This window comes from Prinia subflava, chromosome 7 (genome assembly GCF_021018805.1).
Source record: "Prinia subflava isolate CZ2003 ecotype Zambia chromosome 7, Cam_Psub_1.2, whole genome shotgun sequence".
NCBI classification, from domain to species: Eukaryota; Metazoa; Chordata; class Aves; order Passeriformes; family Cisticolidae; genus Prinia; species Prinia subflava.
Window position 1 is genome coordinate 22,952,791 of NC_086253.1, and position 21,939 is coordinate 22,974,729.

A 21,939-nucleotide genomic window follows, 5' to 3' on the forward strand; every position below is an offset into this window, starting at 1 on the left:
AGGTGTTTGTTTCTGAAAGTCCCAGATAATGACTCATAATGACTTTTTAAAAAAGGAGAAGCAATGCATTTTTTAATGTATTAAGTATTCTCTCACAACCACATGTTCTTCTTCACTGCACAGCATGAAGAGGTGAAAAGGAGCAGAAAAACTGCAGTAAGAAAGACAAAAAAATTCCCCAAAGCCAACCCAACAAACAACCAAGGATCAAGAGAAACAGGTCAGGTGTCAATTTTACATCAAACTTTGGAATGACATACATGTGCAGAGTGCATGGAGCTGAGGGTCTTTTGTTGGAGTTCTAGATCTCCTGGAAGTGAAATAATGGATCAAATGCATGAAGCATGTACTTTACTGAGAAAGATCTCAAATAAATCAAATTCAACTATTTTTGGGAAATGATTAGGTCAAAGTCATTCAGGAAAAGTAGTGGAAGGAAATGGATGGAAATCAAGACATGTTAGAACATGTTTCTTACTCTAGAGTTTTGTTTCTTTGCTAAGTTCACTCAGTTCAAAAATTGTTTATGAAGTATTTTACAGATGGATGCACTCTTTCCGAAATGCAAACTACTTAGCCAGATGGCTTCACATCTGGATTAATCTCAACACAAAACAGAGAAGAGTAGTTGCATTTTTAAGTATCTGGTCTCTGTAGCAGACCTAAAATTGGTGATCACCGAGGACATTTATATCAGTATTATTTGCAAATCGTATTTATTTCTCTACTTCTGACAGTTCTGAATGTTTCTGATGGAAACATTTCAAAATGTTCGGGTGTCTGATTTGCTTTATCACAATTGCAATGGAAACTTACTGCCTGGTTGCTTAGGCTGGTATTGGGAAACCCAAACCCAGTTAAAAACAGATGAATAGACGTTTAATGTGAAAATGAGGAAACACAAGTTCTCACATAAACTGTTGATGCGCTGAAGCCCCTTATTCAAAATTTTGTCTCAAACTAAAAGGAAGATTGAAGATTTTAAGAAGATAAGATTCCCAAAATGCCTTCCATGGGTCGTCCTTACCTTCATCACTGTTGATAATCAACTGAATTAATTTCATTTTGTAGGGAAAAGAAATTGATTCCCCAGTCTAACTGTGCAGTACTGCTCTGCAAGCTTTGCATCAGCAGGTTTACAGAATGTTTTCATAGGCTATATTCTTTTTATATTTTTGGCACAAACTGCCTTTCATCTACACATAAATTCTCTTTTTTTTTTTTCTTTATCTTGTAAATTATTATGTTGTGTTTTAATCTTTCTTGGAAGCAGTATGACTTTATCTTGGAATGCATTATACTGTCATAATGTTAATGTGGACCAATTCATTAGCTGTCTTCAGAAGGTTTCTGTCCTGCGAGGAACATAAAATGCATGATGTTACATCTGGATCAGGCACTCCGTTGCTACTGTTTCCTGGCTAGGGATGGTCTGAGATCACTGAGCCCAAAATACTTGCTGAAAAGGACTTGGTTTCCACTTCTGTGCCTCTGGGTTTCAAGGCTGCTTGGGAAGCTGTGCTTGTGCCTCTGCCTGTGGACCAGACCTTCCACTGCACTGGTAATCCCGGTCCCTGGCCTTCAGCTCAGGGGCAGCTCTCCTGCTGTGCCAGGGCACTTGGGCTGCCTCAGGAGAACAGGACAGGAGTGCCCTCCCTGCAGTCTGATTACCTGATCATACAAGGTGGACAACCTCTTGTGCTGATGGCTCCTAAAGTATAGACCATAGACACTTGAAATCCTGAAACTATCACCACAACTTTGCTTTCAGTGTTGTGGTAGTTGTGGTAGCTGGAAGTGATGCAGATCTGGCCAGCTCAATTTGTCTGTGCTGGAAGAAGTGGGAGTCTCAATGTCTGTGTATCCAACTGCTCAGCCTCCTTTTGCTGGTAGAGGAGAGGACATATATGCTGATAAAATGATACTACTGATCAATCCTGACAAGTGCTTCAGAGGGATCCCCACTGAATTACAACAAGACCATGTACACCAGTGTTGAATCAGCCCAAAGTGCCTGCCTTGGGCTTTTGCACAAAGTCAGTTAAACATGCATACTCTCCCCTGTAGGGGCAGGGCCATATTCCAGGTTGCAGGGAAATCCCAAGTGTTGTTCTGGTACCAGAGGGCAAATCGCACGTAGCCATGCAGGGCAGTGGTTGTTCCTCTCCTTTTCTCCTCGCACGCGTTGAGCTGCTGGGCTGTGTTGTGCCATTAGCCCTGGTAGCAGGGAGGAGGCAGCTGGAGGAGCAGCAGAGTGCAAAGAGAAAGCTTTCTGCAGCGTGGAGGGTTTGCCTCCCTCCCCCATCTTCAAGGTTTTTACATCTGCTCCCATAGTCACCAAAGAGAGAAAGATATACCAACCCACACCAAACCCACAGAGGCAGAGCTGTGAAGCTCTCACCAGGAAGCTGACTTACGCTAAACCTCTCCACTCTTTCTCATCACGCTGCATCTGGGTCTGCTGTGACTCTGATGAGCCAGACCCAGTTGCCAGGACAACTTTGGCCTGTATGTGCAGGTGTCTCTGGTTACCTTTAGAGCTTTTGGATTTTTTCTCCTCTCAACGATATAATTGTTCTAATCTGCTGAAAAAGAAGTCTATCTGAAAAAGCCATGAACACAGAACACCACTCTTGTTTTCTTCTTCCCTTGTCTCATCTAGGATAGTTGACTTCCGTAACATGCGTTTTCAACAGGCTCTTTCAGCTTCCTGCCTCTGGTGAGTTAATTGCATTTTCTTTTTTTTTCCTAGGAGTCTTAATGTAAATTGATATTCTGAATCAAATTCAATATATTTTGGGTTATTTTTGTTAATTGCTTTTATTAATAAGTTTGTGAAATTGGTTCACGTAATCAGTTTTACTTTTCTGTTAAATACGATCTGTTAAATGCTTGATGTTGAGATATACACTGGCCTAGATCTTGCATTTTCTGGATTTTCATTTGTTCCAGAGTTTTTTTCACCTCAGCATAAAAAGACCTCATATAAAGGAGAAAAAGGGGTGCGATGGGCTGTACCATGCCAGTTTCTTTAATGTTAACTGATATCAGAAAAAGGAAAGAATGGGAGTTACTCTCAAGATGGTGGATCTAATTCTGATGCTCTTTTCTGTTGCACAAACTATGAACCCAGGAGTGATAGACATGTATAAATCTGCAGCATTTCTTCTTCTTCTTCCCTGTTTGTGAAGTACATCATGCTTATGACAAAACTGGTCTGCTTCATCTTAAATATTCCCAAACAAATTTGAGTGAAGATTTAATTGTGAGAATTTGAGAAATATATTCTTAGGACTGGAGCGAGATTCAAGGTATTTTTAATTTAACAACATATCTATGGCTGGCTCTGGCTCCAGTGACTGCCCAGCCCTGCTGGGTCTAACAAATGCCTGTGCCACCTTCTGAGATGGAAGATTCCAATGTAAATGGCCATGTCTGTAACATGTACATTCAGGTCACTCCCATGGCTTCTTCCCTGCTTTCTGAGCCAACTGTGGCGTGCTTATGGTGTCGAGTCCCCTTACAGAGCAGTATATATGCATGTGCATGTGTTCACATCTGTGCACACCCATTTCCAGATTCTCCTCACAAAACCTGCATCTCATGATGCTCTAGTGGTGATGGAATGGTCTTGTCACATTGTCAATGAGATGCAGTTAATCTGAAAGGTGAATGAGGATAGAGCACACTGAGGCTGGAACCATCTCTCTGACACAAGTACCCACAAAAAATCTGGATGTGGATTTAAGATTTTCTAACTTTTTCTTTCAGCTGTGTTTCCACCTTTGGATGGGGCAGGAGTTGAACTGTGGAGTCTGGCAGAGGCCAGCTTTATCGTGGGATTTATCCTGAATAAAATACTTTCAGGAGAAAAAGGTAGGGGAAATGAGATAAATTACTTGTTAACAGGCACATCTGTCAGCAGATTCTGGTGTCTGTTGCTGTTGGAATAAGGTGGAATTGTGCTTTATATTGTGCTGCTTCATATTCCACATTTTCAACCCCACCATTTAGATCAGTGTGTGGTGTGTTTGTGATTTTCCAGTAGGAATGACCATATGTGTATACTTACTTGACTTTAGAATGCGATTTGATGTAGTCTGAAGATCTATCGTACAAATGAACCTAAGTCTACCACAGAAAGAGGGTACAGACTTTATGTGAATACCATGTTTGAGATTTGGGCAGTGACCATAGGGTCGAAAAGCCACATGTGCACTTGCTTCCTGCTAAGTTTAGAGAGTTTGGCTTAGTGAGGCATAATACCAAGTTTTACATTCCCTAGGTAAAGTGCTGCAGATCAGAAAATATTGTAGGTTTGCAGTTACAGAGAAATTGTGTTTTTATAAGTAATCTGTACTTAGTAAGTTCCAGAGAAAATAGTTAAATTTAAAAATGGGTTTGATTTTCATGTATAGCAAGACACAAATTCATAGGCCATCAGCAGGGCAACATGGCTGTAAATTATTGCCATTTAATCCCATTTTAAGGTAATTTTACTGTGCCAAAGCAATGTGAAATCATTTTGTAGCAGAAGAACATCAGGCCTTAAAATGGAGAGACTGATGCCAAAGTCCCATTGCTGCTAGCACCTGCTCGTGCCAGTGATGTTAGGGAAGTGATCTCGTGTACAGTGAGGGGCAAGCCACACGAATCCTGAAAGACATACGTGGGTGATGTGCAGAGTACCCAGAGCAGCAGGAAGTGAGCAGCCAGCATGGTGGCGGTCTCACAGGCTGCGCCCCTTTGGTAGAGCAGAGGGTCTGAACCAGCAGAAGCTCTCGAGGAGCTTTTCTCTTTCTCTCTCAGTCATGCTTTCTGATAACCAGCTAGGAGGACACCCAGGCAGGGAGGTGAAATTCTGCTGTTTCTCCTCTTGCTTTTGCTGTGCAGTTCTAGATATATAGCAGCAGGTGGGTTAGGCAGTTTATTGTAAAAGATTTGCTGTGAAAATTTCCTCTTCACCCCCATTTTCTCTGTGAAATTTTGGTGCTGTGATTCTATAGTTTTCCCCAAGAAACAGTAGACTGTTACTGAATGCACCATTCAAGTGCATTTGATTGACATTGACCATAATATGAAAATTTGCAGATTTTTCTATAGTGCTTTTGATTATTGTTTGAACATAGATAAAATAAGTAACTGTAAAACTTGCATTTTTCAAAGTCTTGGCATAACATTTCAGACATCACACCGCACAACATCATTCCCAAATTAGGTTCTCGTGTTTTTGGTTAGTGGTGTGTGGTTTTATTAAAGAGTTTTCAAATGTTTCCATGCTATGACACAGCTTACAACTGAAAAATATTTTGAGACAGCTCCAGCATAGCAATTGAGAAAGGAAGTTGACTGCAGCTGTCTCAAGCCCACTATTAAAGCATTATGGCCTTAAAATACTGGACAGGATCACACAAACACAACAAAGCAATGTAACAACAAAATCTGTGGGCTGTAGCCTACCATTAGCTCTTCTCCAGAAAACCAAGTAGAGTCTCATATTTGCTTAGCAGGATTTTGTTGTCCTTCAGTTTTTATGTCAGTGAAGAACTGGAAAACCTTCCCAATCCACCAGCAGTATCAGTGTACAGTGGAAGGGGAGACTTTAGGAGCCTGTGAAACCTCTGTAATGCAGCAGTGAGTGTGAGTACAGCTGCAAACCTTGGTGTATCAGGTCCAATATGGGCAGCCAGCAAAGAGGTGGGGAGCAATAGTCCCAGCAGTCACAGTCTGTCACTGCTGGCAGGGTGGGTGGATGACAGAGGGAACATGGTGTGAGCACTTGGTGCATGCATGCATTCCTCGCAGAGCAGGTACAGGAGTGGTTTGTGCCCAGCCTTGCTCGTGGCTGTGCCCTGTGTTTATCACAGACCCTTTATCGCTCCCCCCTGCACACTTGGCTGCTGCTGTGTCTGTGCTGTGTTGCTTTTGCACGAGTAATTGCATTTGGTCTTTGGTTACAGAAGCCAAGGAGAAGTGTAAATTGCTAAGGGATGAGAGTGGGGCTGAATTTGGCATGCTTCTCTTTACCTGACAAAATGTATGAACCTGCTGGAAACCACACGAGGATTCTGCTATGGTTTGGGGATTTCCCTATGGGGAGCCATGGTGACCTGTCACGTAGGAAAGACCCAGCATGTGCTGGAAAAGGAGCAAACACCTCTCCTGGCAGCAGCTGGCGCAGTGGCTGTGGTTACATACTGTGCATGATGCTGCTTCTCACACACAGGCGTGAGCGTGGCATACCAGTAACTGACACTTGCCAGCTTGAGGTTGCTGTGCCATCTGGTGATACTGCTTCTCCTCGTGACTGACAGGGTGTTGCTTTTGAGGGTTAGACTGATTTATGTCAAAATATAGATATGACTGGCTCTCCTAATATGAAAGCGTGAGACCAACACCCCTGTGTAGCTAGGGGTCTCTTCTGGTTGTTTCCTGTGCCATGGTCATTGAAAAAATATTAAACCTCTCAAACTTACAAGAAAATTGTTTTTCTCTTTCATTGATAGGCATGCCAGTGGACACAGTCTTCACCTTGCTTCTTTTTTTTTTCCATCAAATGACTGTGCTTAAAAACTTAAAAACTGGTAAAGACTTTGGAATTTGAAGTTACTGAGCTACTGATATACTCAAATATCTATTAATATATCTATCTATTATCTATTAATTATCTGTGAGCTTTTGTTTTTCTCACTATAAAAATATATTATGAAACAGCTGTTGTAAAAACCCTTCATGTAATTTCTTTACATCAATTTAAATGCAAGTTTTTAAATTCCCATCTCTTTAATTCTGGATGAAAAGCCATCGGGTAAAATATCTCTGAGTTTGAATCAAGTCCATCAGGACTCAAAATAAAGCATAGGAAATGTTCTCATAATGTTCAAACATCTCTGTCCTAAAATATCTCTCTTTTCATATGTGTGATCATTTTCATTCAAAATATGTAAAAATCAAGAAAACCAAGGAGAACTTTCTGTGCTTCCCACTGAAGAGCTCTGCATTGAGATTTACCATAGCACGGGGATTTGCATGATCTTTAAACTGACTGAAAGCCAAGTAGATGTCAGCTATAAATAAATGAAATGGCTTCTCAAAATACTCAGCTGAAGAATGAGTGAGAAGGATTCATGCAATACTTTTGGTTGTAGAGTCTTTTCTCCTCTCAACCTATTCCATATGACCCGCTGCTGTCTGCAGTATTATATGTTTTATATAAAGGTGGCAAGAGATCAAGGTTGTAATGGAAAACAGGCACTAAAATACATATTCTGCTCTGGCATATGGTTGGTGTAAGATATAAATCAATATAAAATCTAAGCTGCCAGGTATAACTTGTGCTAATTCCAAAAAAAAAAAAAAAAAAAAAAAAAAGAAGAGAAAGCGTGTTCCTTTGAAATTGGTCGTTAATCATAGCTGTGCATGGAACATAGGCAGTTTGGTGAAGGCAAGTATGCATGCCCATTTATTTTATCTAATTTTATCTGCTTCAATTAAGGAATTCTAGAGAAGCTACATGGTAAGAAAAAAATTCCTTCTTGTATAGTAGATATGTATTGTCTCTTATTTTATCCGTGTGCTGGATATAGTGCATGAACACTAAGTCACGGCATAGACTGTGGATGGCAACTCCTTTTTTAAAATTTACAAAATACATCAAAAAGATAAAAATCATAAATCAACAAATGCAAGACAAGTTATTTTAATTGTATATTTTATATCATACCTACTACTTGAAAAGTAATTGGAATTATTTCTAAGCAAGCTTTTCAAATTTTTAACATTTTTATGTACATATGTACACACAAAATTTAAGAATGATATTAAAGATGGCAGTTTTCTGCTGTGTGAAATCTAGACTATGATTTTAAACACTCTGATATATACAGAGACAAGAAAAAGGTTTTTGTTGCTGGCAATCCTAAGGGGAAAAAGCTAAAATTACCAGGGAGTTTCTGTGTTATAAAAGAAATAATCCAACCAAATTATTGTTGCTTCCTTTACTAGCTTTGCTCATTAATGTCAGAATTTTAATATTCATCATAGCAAAATGAACGGTGACCTGCAGTAAATATGGGTTCTTCCTAAATTATAAACAAATCATTATATTTTAGCAAGCGGTCATTATTGTGAATGGTTTGATCAACTGTAATATCATTATTACTACTCAGAATATCTGTACATCCGACACCTTATTTTATCACAAAATATACAAAAATAGTCTTCCATGGAACACTGGCTAAGTCTATTCTAACTAACATTTTCCTTCTCCGCCTTTACCTCCCACTGAAATCAAACCTGTGCAAATACATGACTTAATGAACATGGAGAACCTCCTTCTTCTCCCGCTGATATTAGGGGGAGAAGATCTAGACTAGAGAATTTCCCTATTTTGTGCTAGACATTTTATAAAATCAGAGCAAAGTTAAACCTGAAGAGACTTCTGAAAGTAAAGTTGGACATCTTGCAAGGGAGTGAGGAAAATGTAGAAATGGTAGGACAATTTTTAAAGACCTTTTAACAGTGAGGAGCATGTTATGTCACCCATATCATTCATGTATTAGCTTTTAGCTATCCTGTTACTGTTGACTCCTTAGTAGCAATTAAGGGAGCCAGTCAAGAAGATCAAGTAGTGCAAACAAGGGCGAGGAGTGCAGTCCCACCGGAGGTTAGAGCCCAAACACACTGAAGTCAGCCTGCTCCACTGCAGTGGGCTTGGCACAGGCTCTGAAAGAGGCCCTTTTGCCTGCAAATCAAGTGTATATATGGAGATGCCAGCTTGTTTTAACAATTTATCATGTTACACACCTGCGGGATTTCATATAAATCCATGCATCTCCTTAACAACAAGTCATTGTAACATATCGTAAAGATATGTCTAATAAATGTGGTGGCTGCATATGCAGCAGAAATAGAATAGTTTACTATGGGTGACTGTGTAATTTTATATGTAAAACTCTGTCCGTTAGATACCTAGGTCCTTGCAAATCCCCATTTAGCACAGCAGTAATCTCTGTTCATGTGCATACAAATACGTATGTACCTGTATGGAGGCCACTATTTCAATAATGCATCCATTTGATGCAAAATATATATGTTTCAAATGATGCTAAGATATCTTGCCCACAATATGTTGTTTCCTACAGCAATCTGTAGCAATGTCTTTTTCAATGAATAAATATCAATGTGTGCATATATATATGTATATGGACATAAACACACACATGTACGTATGGATGGGATTTTTTTTGTACGTGGATATATTGCTTCATTACTGAAATAGTTAGATTTTAAATACACACTGATTTGTTTACAATATTTTGTGTATCTACATATGTGCATATACACTTCTATGCATCCAGTCTAGCAAAAGCACCATTCTCTGAGAAATTACAAATTATTGTTTAAAACTAAGAAATGTTAGTTGTGTATGAAAGAGAAATGGATACTTCATTATGATTATGCCCATGTCTGCAGATGGTAAAAAAAAAGAAGAAGCAGAAATAGGGGTAGGGTTAGGCTCACTGGAAAGAAAATGCAATAATTGTTGAAGACCGTAAATAAAATAAAAAAGTACTTCAACAGCCAAAGAATATTTCAACAGCCAAAAAAATTTAGGGAGACATTGAAGAGTTAACTCTGTAAAAAAAACACCTGCAAAAATATGTTGTAAATGCCTTTTTGATTTGTCTCAAACTTCAAGAAATTAAACTGTGTAAAAAGAGGATGTGGCATGAAAAATTTGAAGTGGTTTGAGCCCTGAAGTTGCAAACATTTCCACATGTCAATAATTCTACACGCACAGTAGTCTGATTAAAGTCAATTACTTAAATATAATGTATTTTATATTTTTAAGGCTTAGCTACAAGGCAGTTAGACTTGCTGAAAACTTGCTTTTGACCTGCAAGTCATTCAGGCAGAAAAACTATTCACAGGTACATGTGATAGCACTGGAGTCAGCCCTTTATCCATGTTCATCTGCAAGTGAATCTGTATCCTCGTTGGGACCCAGCAGCAGTTGTGTGTCAGTGGTGAATAAATATGGACATATATATGTAAATGTGTGTGTGCAGAAACAGCGACTGTGAGGGGAGGCAGACGGACAGATGGCTGATGAACTTCTGTGCTGGAACGTACACACGTGTGACATTTGCACACCAGGTGCTCCATGTACTGCTGTATCTGTAGTAAAACTCAGAAATTTCTCTCTGTTTAAGCACAGAGGAGAAAACTTAGCACAGAGAAGGGTGGGAAAGAGAGGTGACATACCCAGTATCCTGCAGAAGGAGAACGCTAAGCTTACCTGACTTCAGGCGTGACGTTCTGCTCCATTTCTGGTGACTTTGAGGGGATTGGATAAGACTGAGAATGGTTTATGAGCTGGCCCTCTCTGAAGGGATTACTTTCCTACACTTGATTTACCCCAATTTTAATTTGGAGAGAACATCTAGACTGAAAATGGATCTCTTTTGGAAATGACCCATAATACCATGAATGCCACATAGTTTGTAAATTACCATGTCATGCCATAAGCATGGAGAAAAATTACTTCAGACTGATGGCATGACTCTTTAAGTGGGTACTTAACATTGCCAGATCTCACTCTAATAGAACTATCTGAGTTCTATTTAGAGATTTAGGATCTTGGATCACTACATGAGAGTCTTTCAGGCTTTTTGTTAATTTTTGGAGTGGTTCTAATAATCCGTGCTCATGTGTAATTTGTAAATTGCTGAATCAAGGTGTGAGTAGCCACAGAAAGAGGGTCTTGAAGATAAATATTTCTTTTGTCTAATTCTTTAATTAGAATAAGGGGTAAATAGTTTTTCTCAGCAACTGTAGTAAATTGAATACATCTCTAGAGGTGTCATTATCCATTGCTTATATATATATATTATCATAGGTACTATTACTGAAGAAATCAAATGGAATTTTTAAAATTTAAGATAGCTCATTAAGCAGTTTTATATGTATATGCAATGTGTGAGCATGTGTAAATATGTATATTTTGTTACACAAAAAGCTTTCATTTCTTTACATCCCTTCACATCTCATTTGATCTTGTGAATAACATTGATCTGTGGTTGTTGTATTTTTATATCAAGATTTCACATTCTTAATATGAGGGAATTTTCTTCAAATCTGATAATTTAAGTTCCCTTGCTAATAATAAATTGACAAGATTATTGAATATTTGATCATAAATCTTTCTCTTCATTTGCCGTGGTTAAAACTGCCAGAGAAGGAAACGGAGATATTTTCATCTGTCTTGATCCAGAAGTGATTTTTTGCAAAGGCTTCTAAGAAAATGGTTCTCTATCATCTCAAAATTGCATAAATTAGAAATTAAAGCCAAAATATAGTTTTGTATTTTTTTTTCAAAACAAAACATTGAAATTTGAAAAGAGGAACAAGATTTCAGTTTTCTGAATAAGGGAGTGAAAGAAAAATTTCCAAGTTTTTATGACTGCAATTTTTTTTTCTTTTAATTCTAGAAGGAGATTGTTTTTGAGATGACAAGACATCCTGGCTTTGAAAATAGGGGTTCACTGCATGTTGCTTGCTTTTCTAACTTTAGAAAGGCATTAAAGAAATGATTGTACTCTAAGGATAAAATATGTGTGTAAAAGCTCCCATCCAAGCTTCTAAGTAGCCTTTCAATTCTTTAAAATATAAAAGCACCTTGAAAGATAATCTGGCAATTAATCTGTCAGTATTATAAATGTATCAGACAGCTGAATTATTCTGCCGGTGAGTAACCTGCCATCTCCCTCTTGGGCCAAAGAATAGCAATGGCCCCTGCAATAGCCAGCTTAGGAAGTGAGTGAGTTGATGGAGATTTTCTTGGTGGAGTAATTTGGGGAAAAGGTGCAGCACCTTGCAAAGGTACAGGCTGTGAGCCTGTTCTTCATGGCAGTGGTTAACACCACTGAATGCCACCATGGAATGCTGATGCTCTCTGAGATGGAGGGAGGCTGATTGGCAAGACAGGACTATAGATCAAAATTGTCTTAAAAGGAGTTAAAGAACAGGAGGCAGCTAATGCAGATGTCAGAGAATCAGGTTAATAAATGCATGACAGGAGCAGCAAGGGGCCATTTGCTTGCAGACCAGCAGCAGTCTCCAGATAGACTGCAGCTGATGGATTAGTCTTCAGCAGACCTATGCTGTGGAAGCAGCTGGAGGTTTGCATCTGAATGGAGCAAGTACACCTCATCCACAGAGCTGAAAACCAGGTAGTGTGACCTTGACAGCCTGGTGATCTAGCAGGACCTCCAGACTGGAGTCACAACAGCACAGGGGCTGCATCTTCTGAGTGCTGTCACGAACCAGGCAACAGCATCTCTGGCTTGTCTTGATGCCTGCCAGCCTTCCTTCTCCTCCTCCCTCTGCCTGCAGGAGTTGTTCTTAGGCCCTGTCCATGCCCTGCAGTGCCCACTGTGCCCATGGAGGTGAAGGTGTAAAGTTGCACACTGTTCTGGTCAGTGAGGGTAGTCTTTGTGCCTCCTTCCTGTCCTTGAGGGCACCTAACCGGGGGATGTGAGGAGAGTTCTTATGTATCTGTGGCGCAATTGGAAGGAGCAGTGGTTTCAGCCAGCACACTGGAGAAGAACTGTAGGCACTGTTTTGCAGACCCCACCTCTGTGTGAGGTGGGACTTACAAGACTAGAGTAGGTAGGCAAAGACAGCATGTACATCCAAACATTGCACAGCTAGTAGAAGTCTCTCCTGTGGTTTTCAACCTTTTCTATTAGTATAACTATTTTAATTTCCCTGCCATTTCAAGTGTCTTCAAGAACTAGCATACACAGTGTTCCAACTGAAAAATTAATCTGCTGTTATCCTGACATAAACATGAACTCTGCTGAGATGTAATTGAGGTAGAGAGTGGATAATGGCAATAATAGCATGTTGACTGCTTTAGCTCTCTGAAGCTTTTTGTGACTGTCTGATCTAAAAAGCTGTTTTGTTTATGCATGAGTTAATTCCATTGAAATTCCAGCCTACCTGAGTGTGCACTATCAGTATCTAAGATAGGTTTTGAAATTAGGAGTCCTTGACTACTTTTATTTTCCCCTACCATGACATGCTGTCCATCCCCTGGAGATGTTCAGCCATAGTGAGTCATGTTCATGATGATCTTATAGTCGATGCCAGAGATATTCTTGGCATAAATGAAAATCCCACCTGGTTCAGCTGATAAACTTACCCCTTTTGATGCAGTAGTCCTGCTTTCCTTTGATGGTAGACCTCTTTCAACAAATACCAGATTAGTTTTCCATGGGACGTATATCCACTAGAATCCTCTACCTGCAAAGAGCGTGGTGCTGCTGTGCTCTGCTTCTTGTCCCGTCCCATTGAAAGTTGGCAACCTCACTCACCTTCTCCGTGCTGTGTTCAGCCATGATCAAGTGTGAGGCATTTAACCTGCATGGGATTGCTGAGGTGCAGGTCAGACACTGCCACAGAGCGACTGTTGTAGGGCTCCTTGCGCTCACATCATCAGTGAAGTCCAAGGTCTTTGTAACCACACACTAGTGCCTGTATTCCAAAGACAGAGGGAACAAAACCTGAAGTTTGCTAAAGATCACTACGCAGCATGTCCACACAAGAGTAAGACATGCATTCTTATACCTAATGATATTATAAAAGGTCTTTCCTTACTATTCAAATAATGTCTTCTGTTGTTATCAGTGATGAAAGCATAAACCAAAAACAGCATAAAAGGGGATACAGGTTTATATCTTGAATTCCATGTACAAAATGATCTTAATAAAGTCAGTAAATTTTTGAAAATCAGATTGTTGGAGGAAAAAAAAGCCTCAACAGCTTAGATCTCTGATCTGTGATCAGAAGGTTTTCTGCAGTTTTGTAATGGCTGTAGCACACTGTGCTGTCAGACCAAGACAGAATGTGAGAGAAGAGGACCAAAACTTTTGCAAATATTTATGAAACTGGTTGTACACTAAGGCACACAAGTTCCCAGTATTGTTCTTTAAAAGACACTGGGGTTTTTTCTGATGTTTAATCAAGCATTTTCTATCCAGTGAGGTGAACTTATGTAATTATTTTAATACACTAGTGCTGCTTTTACCCTGAGGCTGCAACAAGGACCAGTTATGTGCCTAATCAAAGATAACACTTCAATATGCACATATGCAGTCCTGATAGTATATGGAGGCACATGAATTGTTGTGAACAAATTGCAAGATCAGAGCCACTGAGGGAAATTTGTCCACAGGATCACAATATGGACTATTTTATATACCAAGGTTTTTTTATTATTTTTTGATGGAATGCAAAACAATATCATTTGCTTTGAAAACAATTTTGCACTGACACAGTGGAATATTTTAGCTTCTGTTATTGTCTGTCAGCTGCCATATTCACTAGTCCTTAATATCTCTTCCAGTCTTTAATAATTTTTATAATTTCTTTCAAAATAGCCAGTATAATTTGACATGGTAATCAACAAGTTGAGTGCCAGAACAATCCTTTTGTAACAGTCTTTCTCTGTTTTGGCATTTATGAAATAGCAAAAGTCATGCTTTGGACATCCTTATTTTCCCCCATGTTCCAATGTGCACAAAATAATGAACCTGAAAGCACTGAGGGCTACTCACACCAAAGCAATGTTTGTTTTGAAAGGATATTTGGTACATGGAAACTTCCTCCTGAAAATATGTAGCTTTGTCTGAATAGGACACTACTGTCTTGTGGCGAAATTTTCAAACGATATTGCTGACCCAGTTTTGAAGTCGAATACTCTGAGAGATTATGATTCATATAAGCAATTTGAATGGTTATCCTGCATATGCTTTTTGAACATTTCATAGATGTATTTAGTAAAGGTCTTGTTTAATTCCCTCGAGAGCTTGTTTGGAGAACAGAGAAGGCGAGAGAGTGGAGTTAGACCTGATGAATCTTTAAAAGCAAATTTTCATCTGCTGCCACTAAAACTTAAATTCACAGAGCAGCCTGTTTCCCGGCAGCCAGGAATGTGGTGAAGCAGCCTCAGCCTCCATCCCACTTCCCAGAAGCGCGGGGCGGCGGTGAGAGCGCGGCGTGGCTGGCAGGCCAGGAAGCACCGTCTGTTGCAATGGCTCCTGCAGATTCCGTAACTGCAGAACGCACAGGCACAGCCCCACACTTGCTGCTACCTCTATAAAGCAACGTGCTCTGGCCACACATCTTCCTTCAGCTGGGCATCTGGTGGGAGAGATGCAGGTGTGCCAGCAGCACAAGAGGAGGTAGGGCATGGCCTCAACACAAAATGAAAGCAGGGCCAATAGCAGTTGTCGGAGCCTGTAAAATGTTCTCTCTAAGCTCATCTAGCACTTTTCCTTTGTTTTTCCCCCTTTGTGGAGTAAGCCAAAGCTTGGAGTGTACTAGAAATAAAGGAGGAGGGGGGTGATGTGTTAGGGTACTCAAGGTGGAGAGTGTTACAGTAAAATACAGTGTCTGCCCTTTGTGGCCATCATTCATTGCTGTGCAAATAGCCTTCTGCTGTGATGTTTCTCTACATATATGAAGGAAACAGAAATATATTATTTATGTAACAAACACAAGACATTTTGAAATTATGCAGTGATAGTTTCTTTTTAATTGCTATAGTTCATCAGAACTAATTTGTCTTCAGTTTTGCCGTTAGTGATTTTCGGAGCATCTTGTGTGTCACCCTGTGTGAGCAGTGAATCTTGCACACAGCTAGTGGGGAAGAAACGAATGCTTTCAAAATAGGAAAATTTGACTGAAAGCTGGCAGGAGCTCAACAGCAATTACATACTCTGAAGAGTACTCTTAGTTCAGTTTTACAAGAGAGTAAATGACAGGACATTATATCTCCTTCAAATGACATTTTGACTGGTGCAAGCATTGGAAGTGGGGCTTTCTTTGGCTTGTGCTTCTTGATTGTTGAAAACAATTCGTAAAAAAAAATGAACCCCTTTTATGAGTATTTTTACTGTGAATCCTTCACTGCTTTTGAAAATGGTTCAGGTTCATGTCACTTGAGATTCACACCTGAAGTCTTTGCTTCCTCATTGTCACAAGTGGTTCTGTTTTGCTGTTCCATATAGGATTGTTTTATTAGTCAAACTGGTTAGCAAAGATACTTTTTTCTGCTGACTACCTCTAGAGAGTGTGGGTACATTTTCAGGGGAATCTGAACTGATTATTTAAAGATTCAGAATTCTGCCAGAAAGTCAGAGGCAGGAAATATCTCACAGCATATTCTTAGCAGTTATACCAAAGTTAAATTAATTTTATTAGTCTTTAGGCAACTGGAGAGAAAGAATAGCTTACGTCAGTGGAAAATGGCAATAGTGATGAGACTGTTAGCCCCTGTGGAGCAGCAAGAAGGTTATTTATGCCAATGGCTGTTGCACACACAGCTGGCTGGGAGGAAATTGAGAAGTTCATTATCCTCAGTAAGGGATACCTGCCATGCCTGTCCAAAGATGTGTCCAGGCATCTTTATTTTGATGAAGAATGGTTTGTTCTCTGTGGCTTATAAATGTTACATTTTATTTTTACCCTTCCAGAAACATCATTTGACTCACTGAAGATTTAGAACCAACAGAGTCATGTGGGAGAAAATGAAATTTTAGTCTCAAGTGACGGCATCAAGTCAATAAGAAGTAAAGAGATTTGGATGGTTTCTCACTAAATGGAAGTTATATAGAAGGCCTCTAAGACCACTGCATCTCTCCATCCCACGCCTGCTGCACAGATACCACACTCTTGGCCTTGGATGTTAACAAAATGCTGGATTCAGTCAAGTGCGTTCTGGTGGGAGACTCTGCAGTTGGAAAAACATCTCTCTTGGTACGTTTCACCTCTGAGACTTTTCCAGACGACTACAGACCCACCGTATATGAAAATACCGGGGTGGATGTCTTCATGGATGGTATACAGATTAGCTTGGGTCTTTGGGACACGTCTGGCAGTGATGCCTTTAAAGGCATTCGCCCCCTGTCCTACCAACAGGCAGATGTGGTGTTAATGTGCTACTCAGTAGCAAACCACAATTCCTTTCTGAACCTGAGGCACAAATGGATCAGCGAGGTCCGCAGCCATTTGCCCCGCATCCCCGTTTTGGTGGTGGCCACTCAGACTGACCAGCGTGACATGGGTCCCTACAGCTCCTCCTGTATCAGCCCGATGGACGGGAAGCGGCTGGCGCAGGATGTGCGAGCCAAAGGCTACCTGGAGTGCTCTGCCCTCAGCAACAGGGGCGTGCAGCAGGTGTTTGAGTACGCCGTGCGGACAGCGGTCAACCAAGCCAAAAGGCAGAGCAGGCGGAAGCTCTTCTCCATTAATGAGTGCAAGATCTTCTGAGGACTGTCAGCGGTGGTTTTGCTCACGTTTGTCCCTTCTGTTTTCTCACAAAGACACTGCAGCAGAGAGAATGGGAGGTGAATCAAAGGAGAGCTCCTGGCAGGACCACAATGCAGGTGCCTCTTGTGAGACACATCTGCTCTTTATCTGATCCTCTCCCCTCCAAAACACTTGGGCGCTATCTTGAAAAATGAAAGGTGCATACCCTTATTCACAAGCCTGTGTTTGGACTTTGCTAGCTTGAACTGGAGCAGGCCTAGCCTGCAGATCTGCAGATAACAACAGTACTGATTTTGGTTTTGTGTCTGTCAGTGTTCCACAGTTGTTGGTTTGTCTGCATCTGCATTTATTTAATGACAAACTTCTGCCTGGATCTGCCCCCACCTCTGTCCTTGTGGATATATTTTTTACTTAAGAATGCAGTATATACAACCTGACCAATGTGTATTTTATTTAGAGGACTCTTGTATACATTGTAAAATACCGAAAGTTTGTTTTAATATTTTTGAGGTTCTCCCTTTAGCTAACTACAGAAACAAATTGTCTTATCCATGTAAAAAATGGCCTGCAGGCAAGCCTAGCACTTCCTAGACATGCCTGAGTCATTGCATAACAGTCATCAGTATGTCCAGCATAGGAGCAATCAAAATTTAGTGACATTTGACAGCTGTCCTGCAGTTTTGTGAGATTGGCTACCTTAGTATTGTTCCTCAGCAACATTGTCAAAGGTGGGAAACTGATCTGATTCTTCCCAGACTTCACCGGGTTACAATCTCAGCAGAGCCTGCAGACAGGGTTAGTTTAGACATGTGGTTGGGCTGGCAGCGCTAAATCTGGGCTACCATCACCTCTATTGTCCCTGCTGTAATTCTGGTGGCAAAAGATTTCAGTCTCTAGAAATGGAAGATATTTTTTCATGAGCACTTAAATTCTCACATACTTTTTTTCAAAGCAGTGGTTTTAGTGAAACCAGTCACCTACATTAGTAAAAGACTGAGTACATAGCAAGGTTGACTGCGGGTCTTTAGAATGGCTAAACGACTTTTTTTTTGAGTTTGCATGCTAAGTATAACTGCCTAGGTTGTATCCAAGTAAGATTGAAACAGGGTTTACATCCTAGGGAGCCAGTCAAGTCTAGGAGCCAAATCCTGATGTATGTACTGAGGCCAAGTTACCCTTCTGCACAGAAAGGCGGGCTAAGGAAATGGAAACTTCAAGTGTGTAAGAGAACTCTGCTAGAAGATGAAGTGGGCTCAAGACACAATGCTTTACGTTCCTTGTGAATAGTGCTGGTCCCCTCCTCCTCATATTATTTATCCCCTCTGTCCTGCACCCTGTCTTAGGTCTTGCAGATCTGTCTCATCCCAAGAGAATTTCTTAGTGCAGCAAGATTTCCTTTGTCCCTTTCCCCATCCTTCAGCTAGCTCAGAACTAACCTTTGAGGGGCTTATATAGCATGGTGCCATAAAAGATGGCACATAGCACAGTAGGATTATCTCACCTGTGATGTAGGTGAGCAAGTATTTACACTGTGGGCACCTTGATTGCCAGTAGGGCGGGGAGCACCTGGTGTTGTGATTGCCCCACCAGCTTCTAGACTCTTGAATATTTACCGCTCATTAACCTGATTGTAAGGGAGGCTTCTGATCATAAAATATCCTGGTCTCATCTGAGGTTTTTATATCAGCCTTAAATCTTTACAAACTTCTGCGCCTGAGCACACACACAAGACAGGGACTTCTGTCACCACCTATCTTCTCTGAATTCTCGTTCCTACTTCTCTTTCTTCTCAAGTGTTGATTTGTTCCTGAAACACTAAAACTGGCATGTTATGAAAGAATCTGAATGGCGTTGTACTTGTGTAGAGTTATGCAAGTAGCCAGGTATTTGCGGCCCTCAGTTAAAAATCTTTTGGCTTTTGGGAGAAATACGCTTCTACATGTCAACTCTTGCAACACCTCTCCACTGGAAGTCTTAGGTTTTGTAACTCTAATTTAAAAGTAGCCATTGTTACTATTTGAACATTAAAGATAGCATGAAAAATGTCACATTATGAATTTTCAAATCTGTTACAATTGGGGACATTTTTGTTATGTTCTCTACTCCACTAATGGATTTAATACCTGATTTCAACTATTTTTACGACATATTTGTTCCAGAATGCTCTATTCAATAGTCTTTTCTCCCCCCCAGAGGGTTAATTTGTTTACAACAGCTTATGCTGGTGTTTTTATGTGCTGAAGAGCAGAAGTCACCAGGTGAGAATGCTGTGTTGTGGTATCTGCCGCCAAGTGCTGCATTCAGGCACCAAAAGGTTTCACAGAATTGTTATCAGAGATGAAGCCAGGTGAAGATGCGCTCCAGAATCACACTGGAACTGAAAATCTCATCTGTATTAGCTTCACAAAACTTGTTATGCTGTGTTACAAAATTAAGAAATCTATGTCTGTTGCAATTCAGTGAAGCCAAGTGGATAGGCTTCTTTGAGATGCCTGAACTGATGATACAGGATACACATGAAATTTAGGGATGGCTTGATATACTCTTGATTGTGCATTATAGAGTCAGTGTAAGGTGTGAGGCTGCTGAAAGCCAGCTGATCTTTAAAATCTAATTGGAAAGAGTATAAAGTGATAGGGATTTTGGTTTCGTGCTCAGTGAAAAAAATGGTTCAAATTTTCACAGCCTGGTTATTTTCAAACTCTCAAAGCTAAAAGGCACTTTTCACTGGGAACAAACTGTGAAGCACATATATTTTAGTGCCTGTAATTATGCAGTTTTCCCTGAGCTATAGAACTGATGTGCTTAAAAATGTGGCAACCCCAAAACAGAGGTTGAAATCTAGACACACCAGAACTCAGATGAAGATTTGGCCAAGTGGTATATTGGGGTTTGCAACTTGCACAACTGCAGCCCTGTTGTTTGTGGTGGGAACAAGGGACTGCTGAGGTCTCCTGTGAAACCCTTCCAGGCTGGTTTTGCTTGTGTTTACTTGGGTAACAGGGTCCCTGGGTACTGTATGGCAGTTAAAATCTGGCTCTGATATTTAAAATACATTAAAATGACTCATGAAAATTTAACTTCTTTTGCTCTGAAAAACAGCAAAACATAAAATGTATGCAGCCCTGCCTCAGCTGGGTCAAGCTTTCAGCAGAGGGAAGAGACCTTGCCCAAATACTCTCCTTCTATCTTCTCAAACAGATCCCTTTCTGTTATTCTGTTGCTAATGTTATTTTTGCTTGCTATTACATAGGTTTAAAGTTTTGGCGTTTTTTAAGGATTATTTTAAATACAGATGTCCCAGGGTTTTAAACTTACTTGATATGCAGCATACAGTATAAACATTTTCTACAAGTAAATAGTAAAAATATGTTTCAAATCATCACTCTTGCCCCCCTGATTTTTCATACGGAAAACTATTGAAGCTTGCCAGATATAATTGATACTGTTTTGCCTGATATTTGCAATTAACAGTCTGCAAATTTTTGTGCAATTTTTGTGGGTACTCTGCTTTTACTAAAGTCTGTGAACACAAACTAGCTGATGCTTGTGTTAATAAAGAAAATGTGTTTAAGGGACTCTATATATGGCACCATTATGAAAGAAGTCACCAGAGGGATCAGACATGAAGGAAAAAAAAGTGTCAGCACTCTTGACTTCTCAGCCTTTCCTGTATTAGTATGGCATTTGAGTGAATACAGCCATTACAATAGTTTCTAATAAATGGGACAATCCATGTCTTTTTAGCACTTTCTCCTAGTGCTTTGGTTGCATGCAGCTCAGGTTAATATAAAAGGAATAAAAAGCTTAATTTCAGAACATCAGAACACTTGTCTCTCTTACCTTTGTGAGCAAATTAACTACCTTAACTTAATTAAAAGTCAGTTCAGTTTCGTAAACAAGCCAGATATGACCACAACTGGGTTAGGCAAACTCCCTTGCTCTGAAATGACAGAAATGAATCTCTGTCTCTGGATGTAAGGATAATGAAATAAAGTCTCTGGATGTGAGGAAACATATTTTATGACTCAGAGATTTCTTTCACAATGGTAGGAGCAAAATATCCTGACTAGTTATCAATGTCTACCTGTCGTAGTTGACCTGTGTGCCCTTCACCTTGGGCTCTGAGCAGCCAGTTATTGAAAACAAAATTCAGGGAAAAAACAACTTTTGTGTGTATCTAGGTGTTTATATTATCTAACTGCTTAACTGCAGCTGTGGTGGCCTTTCCACTGGCCTGGACCTGTCACTGCATTGTGGTGTGACACTGCAGCTGCTGTGTGTCAGTGGGGTCCGTGTCGCTCGTGAGGCAGAAGAGCATCACCACAAAGCTGCCCCGTGCTTCCAGCAGGACAGAAGAGATGCTCCTTGGGACTCCTCTTACTGCATCAGAGGCAATTGCCCTGCTCTGCAAACAGAGCTAGCCCTGCCTCAGTCAGGCTTCTGTCACTTGCAGGTGGCCTTGCAGTAACACCTTTGTTTTGTGTGCCATTTCTGAAGTCAGTGTCAGTGTCCAAGTCGTCGCCGAGGCCTGGTTTCTGCAGCCGCTGTTGTTCTGCTAGCTGGGCTCCAGCTGCAGCACTTTTGAGCGGGGAGGAGGGG

The 21,939-nt window shown here is 40.4% G+C and overlaps 1 protein-coding gene across 1 annotated transcript; it reads left to right on the top strand.

Moving 5' to 3' along the window:
- Positions 1–686: 686 nt before the first annotated feature.
- Positions 687–21,334, top strand: RHOH (ras homolog family member H). Its single transcript, XM_063401813.1, has 3 exons — positions 687–2,719; positions 3,772–3,876; positions 16,542–21,334. The coding sequence occupies exon 3, from the start codon at positions 16,762–16,764 to the stop codon at positions 17,335–17,337; it is 576 nt and encodes a 191-aa protein (XP_063257883.1). The 5' UTR covers positions 687–2,719; positions 3,772–3,876; positions 16,542–16,761; the 3' UTR covers positions 17,338–21,334.
- Positions 21,335–21,939: the final 605 nt, after the last annotated feature.

Excerpts from the sequence above, each read along its gene's own strand:
- RHOH (XM_063401813.1), top strand. The coding sequence starts at position 16,762 with ATGCTGGATTCAGTCAAGTGCGTTCTGGTGGGAGACTCTGCAGTTGGA.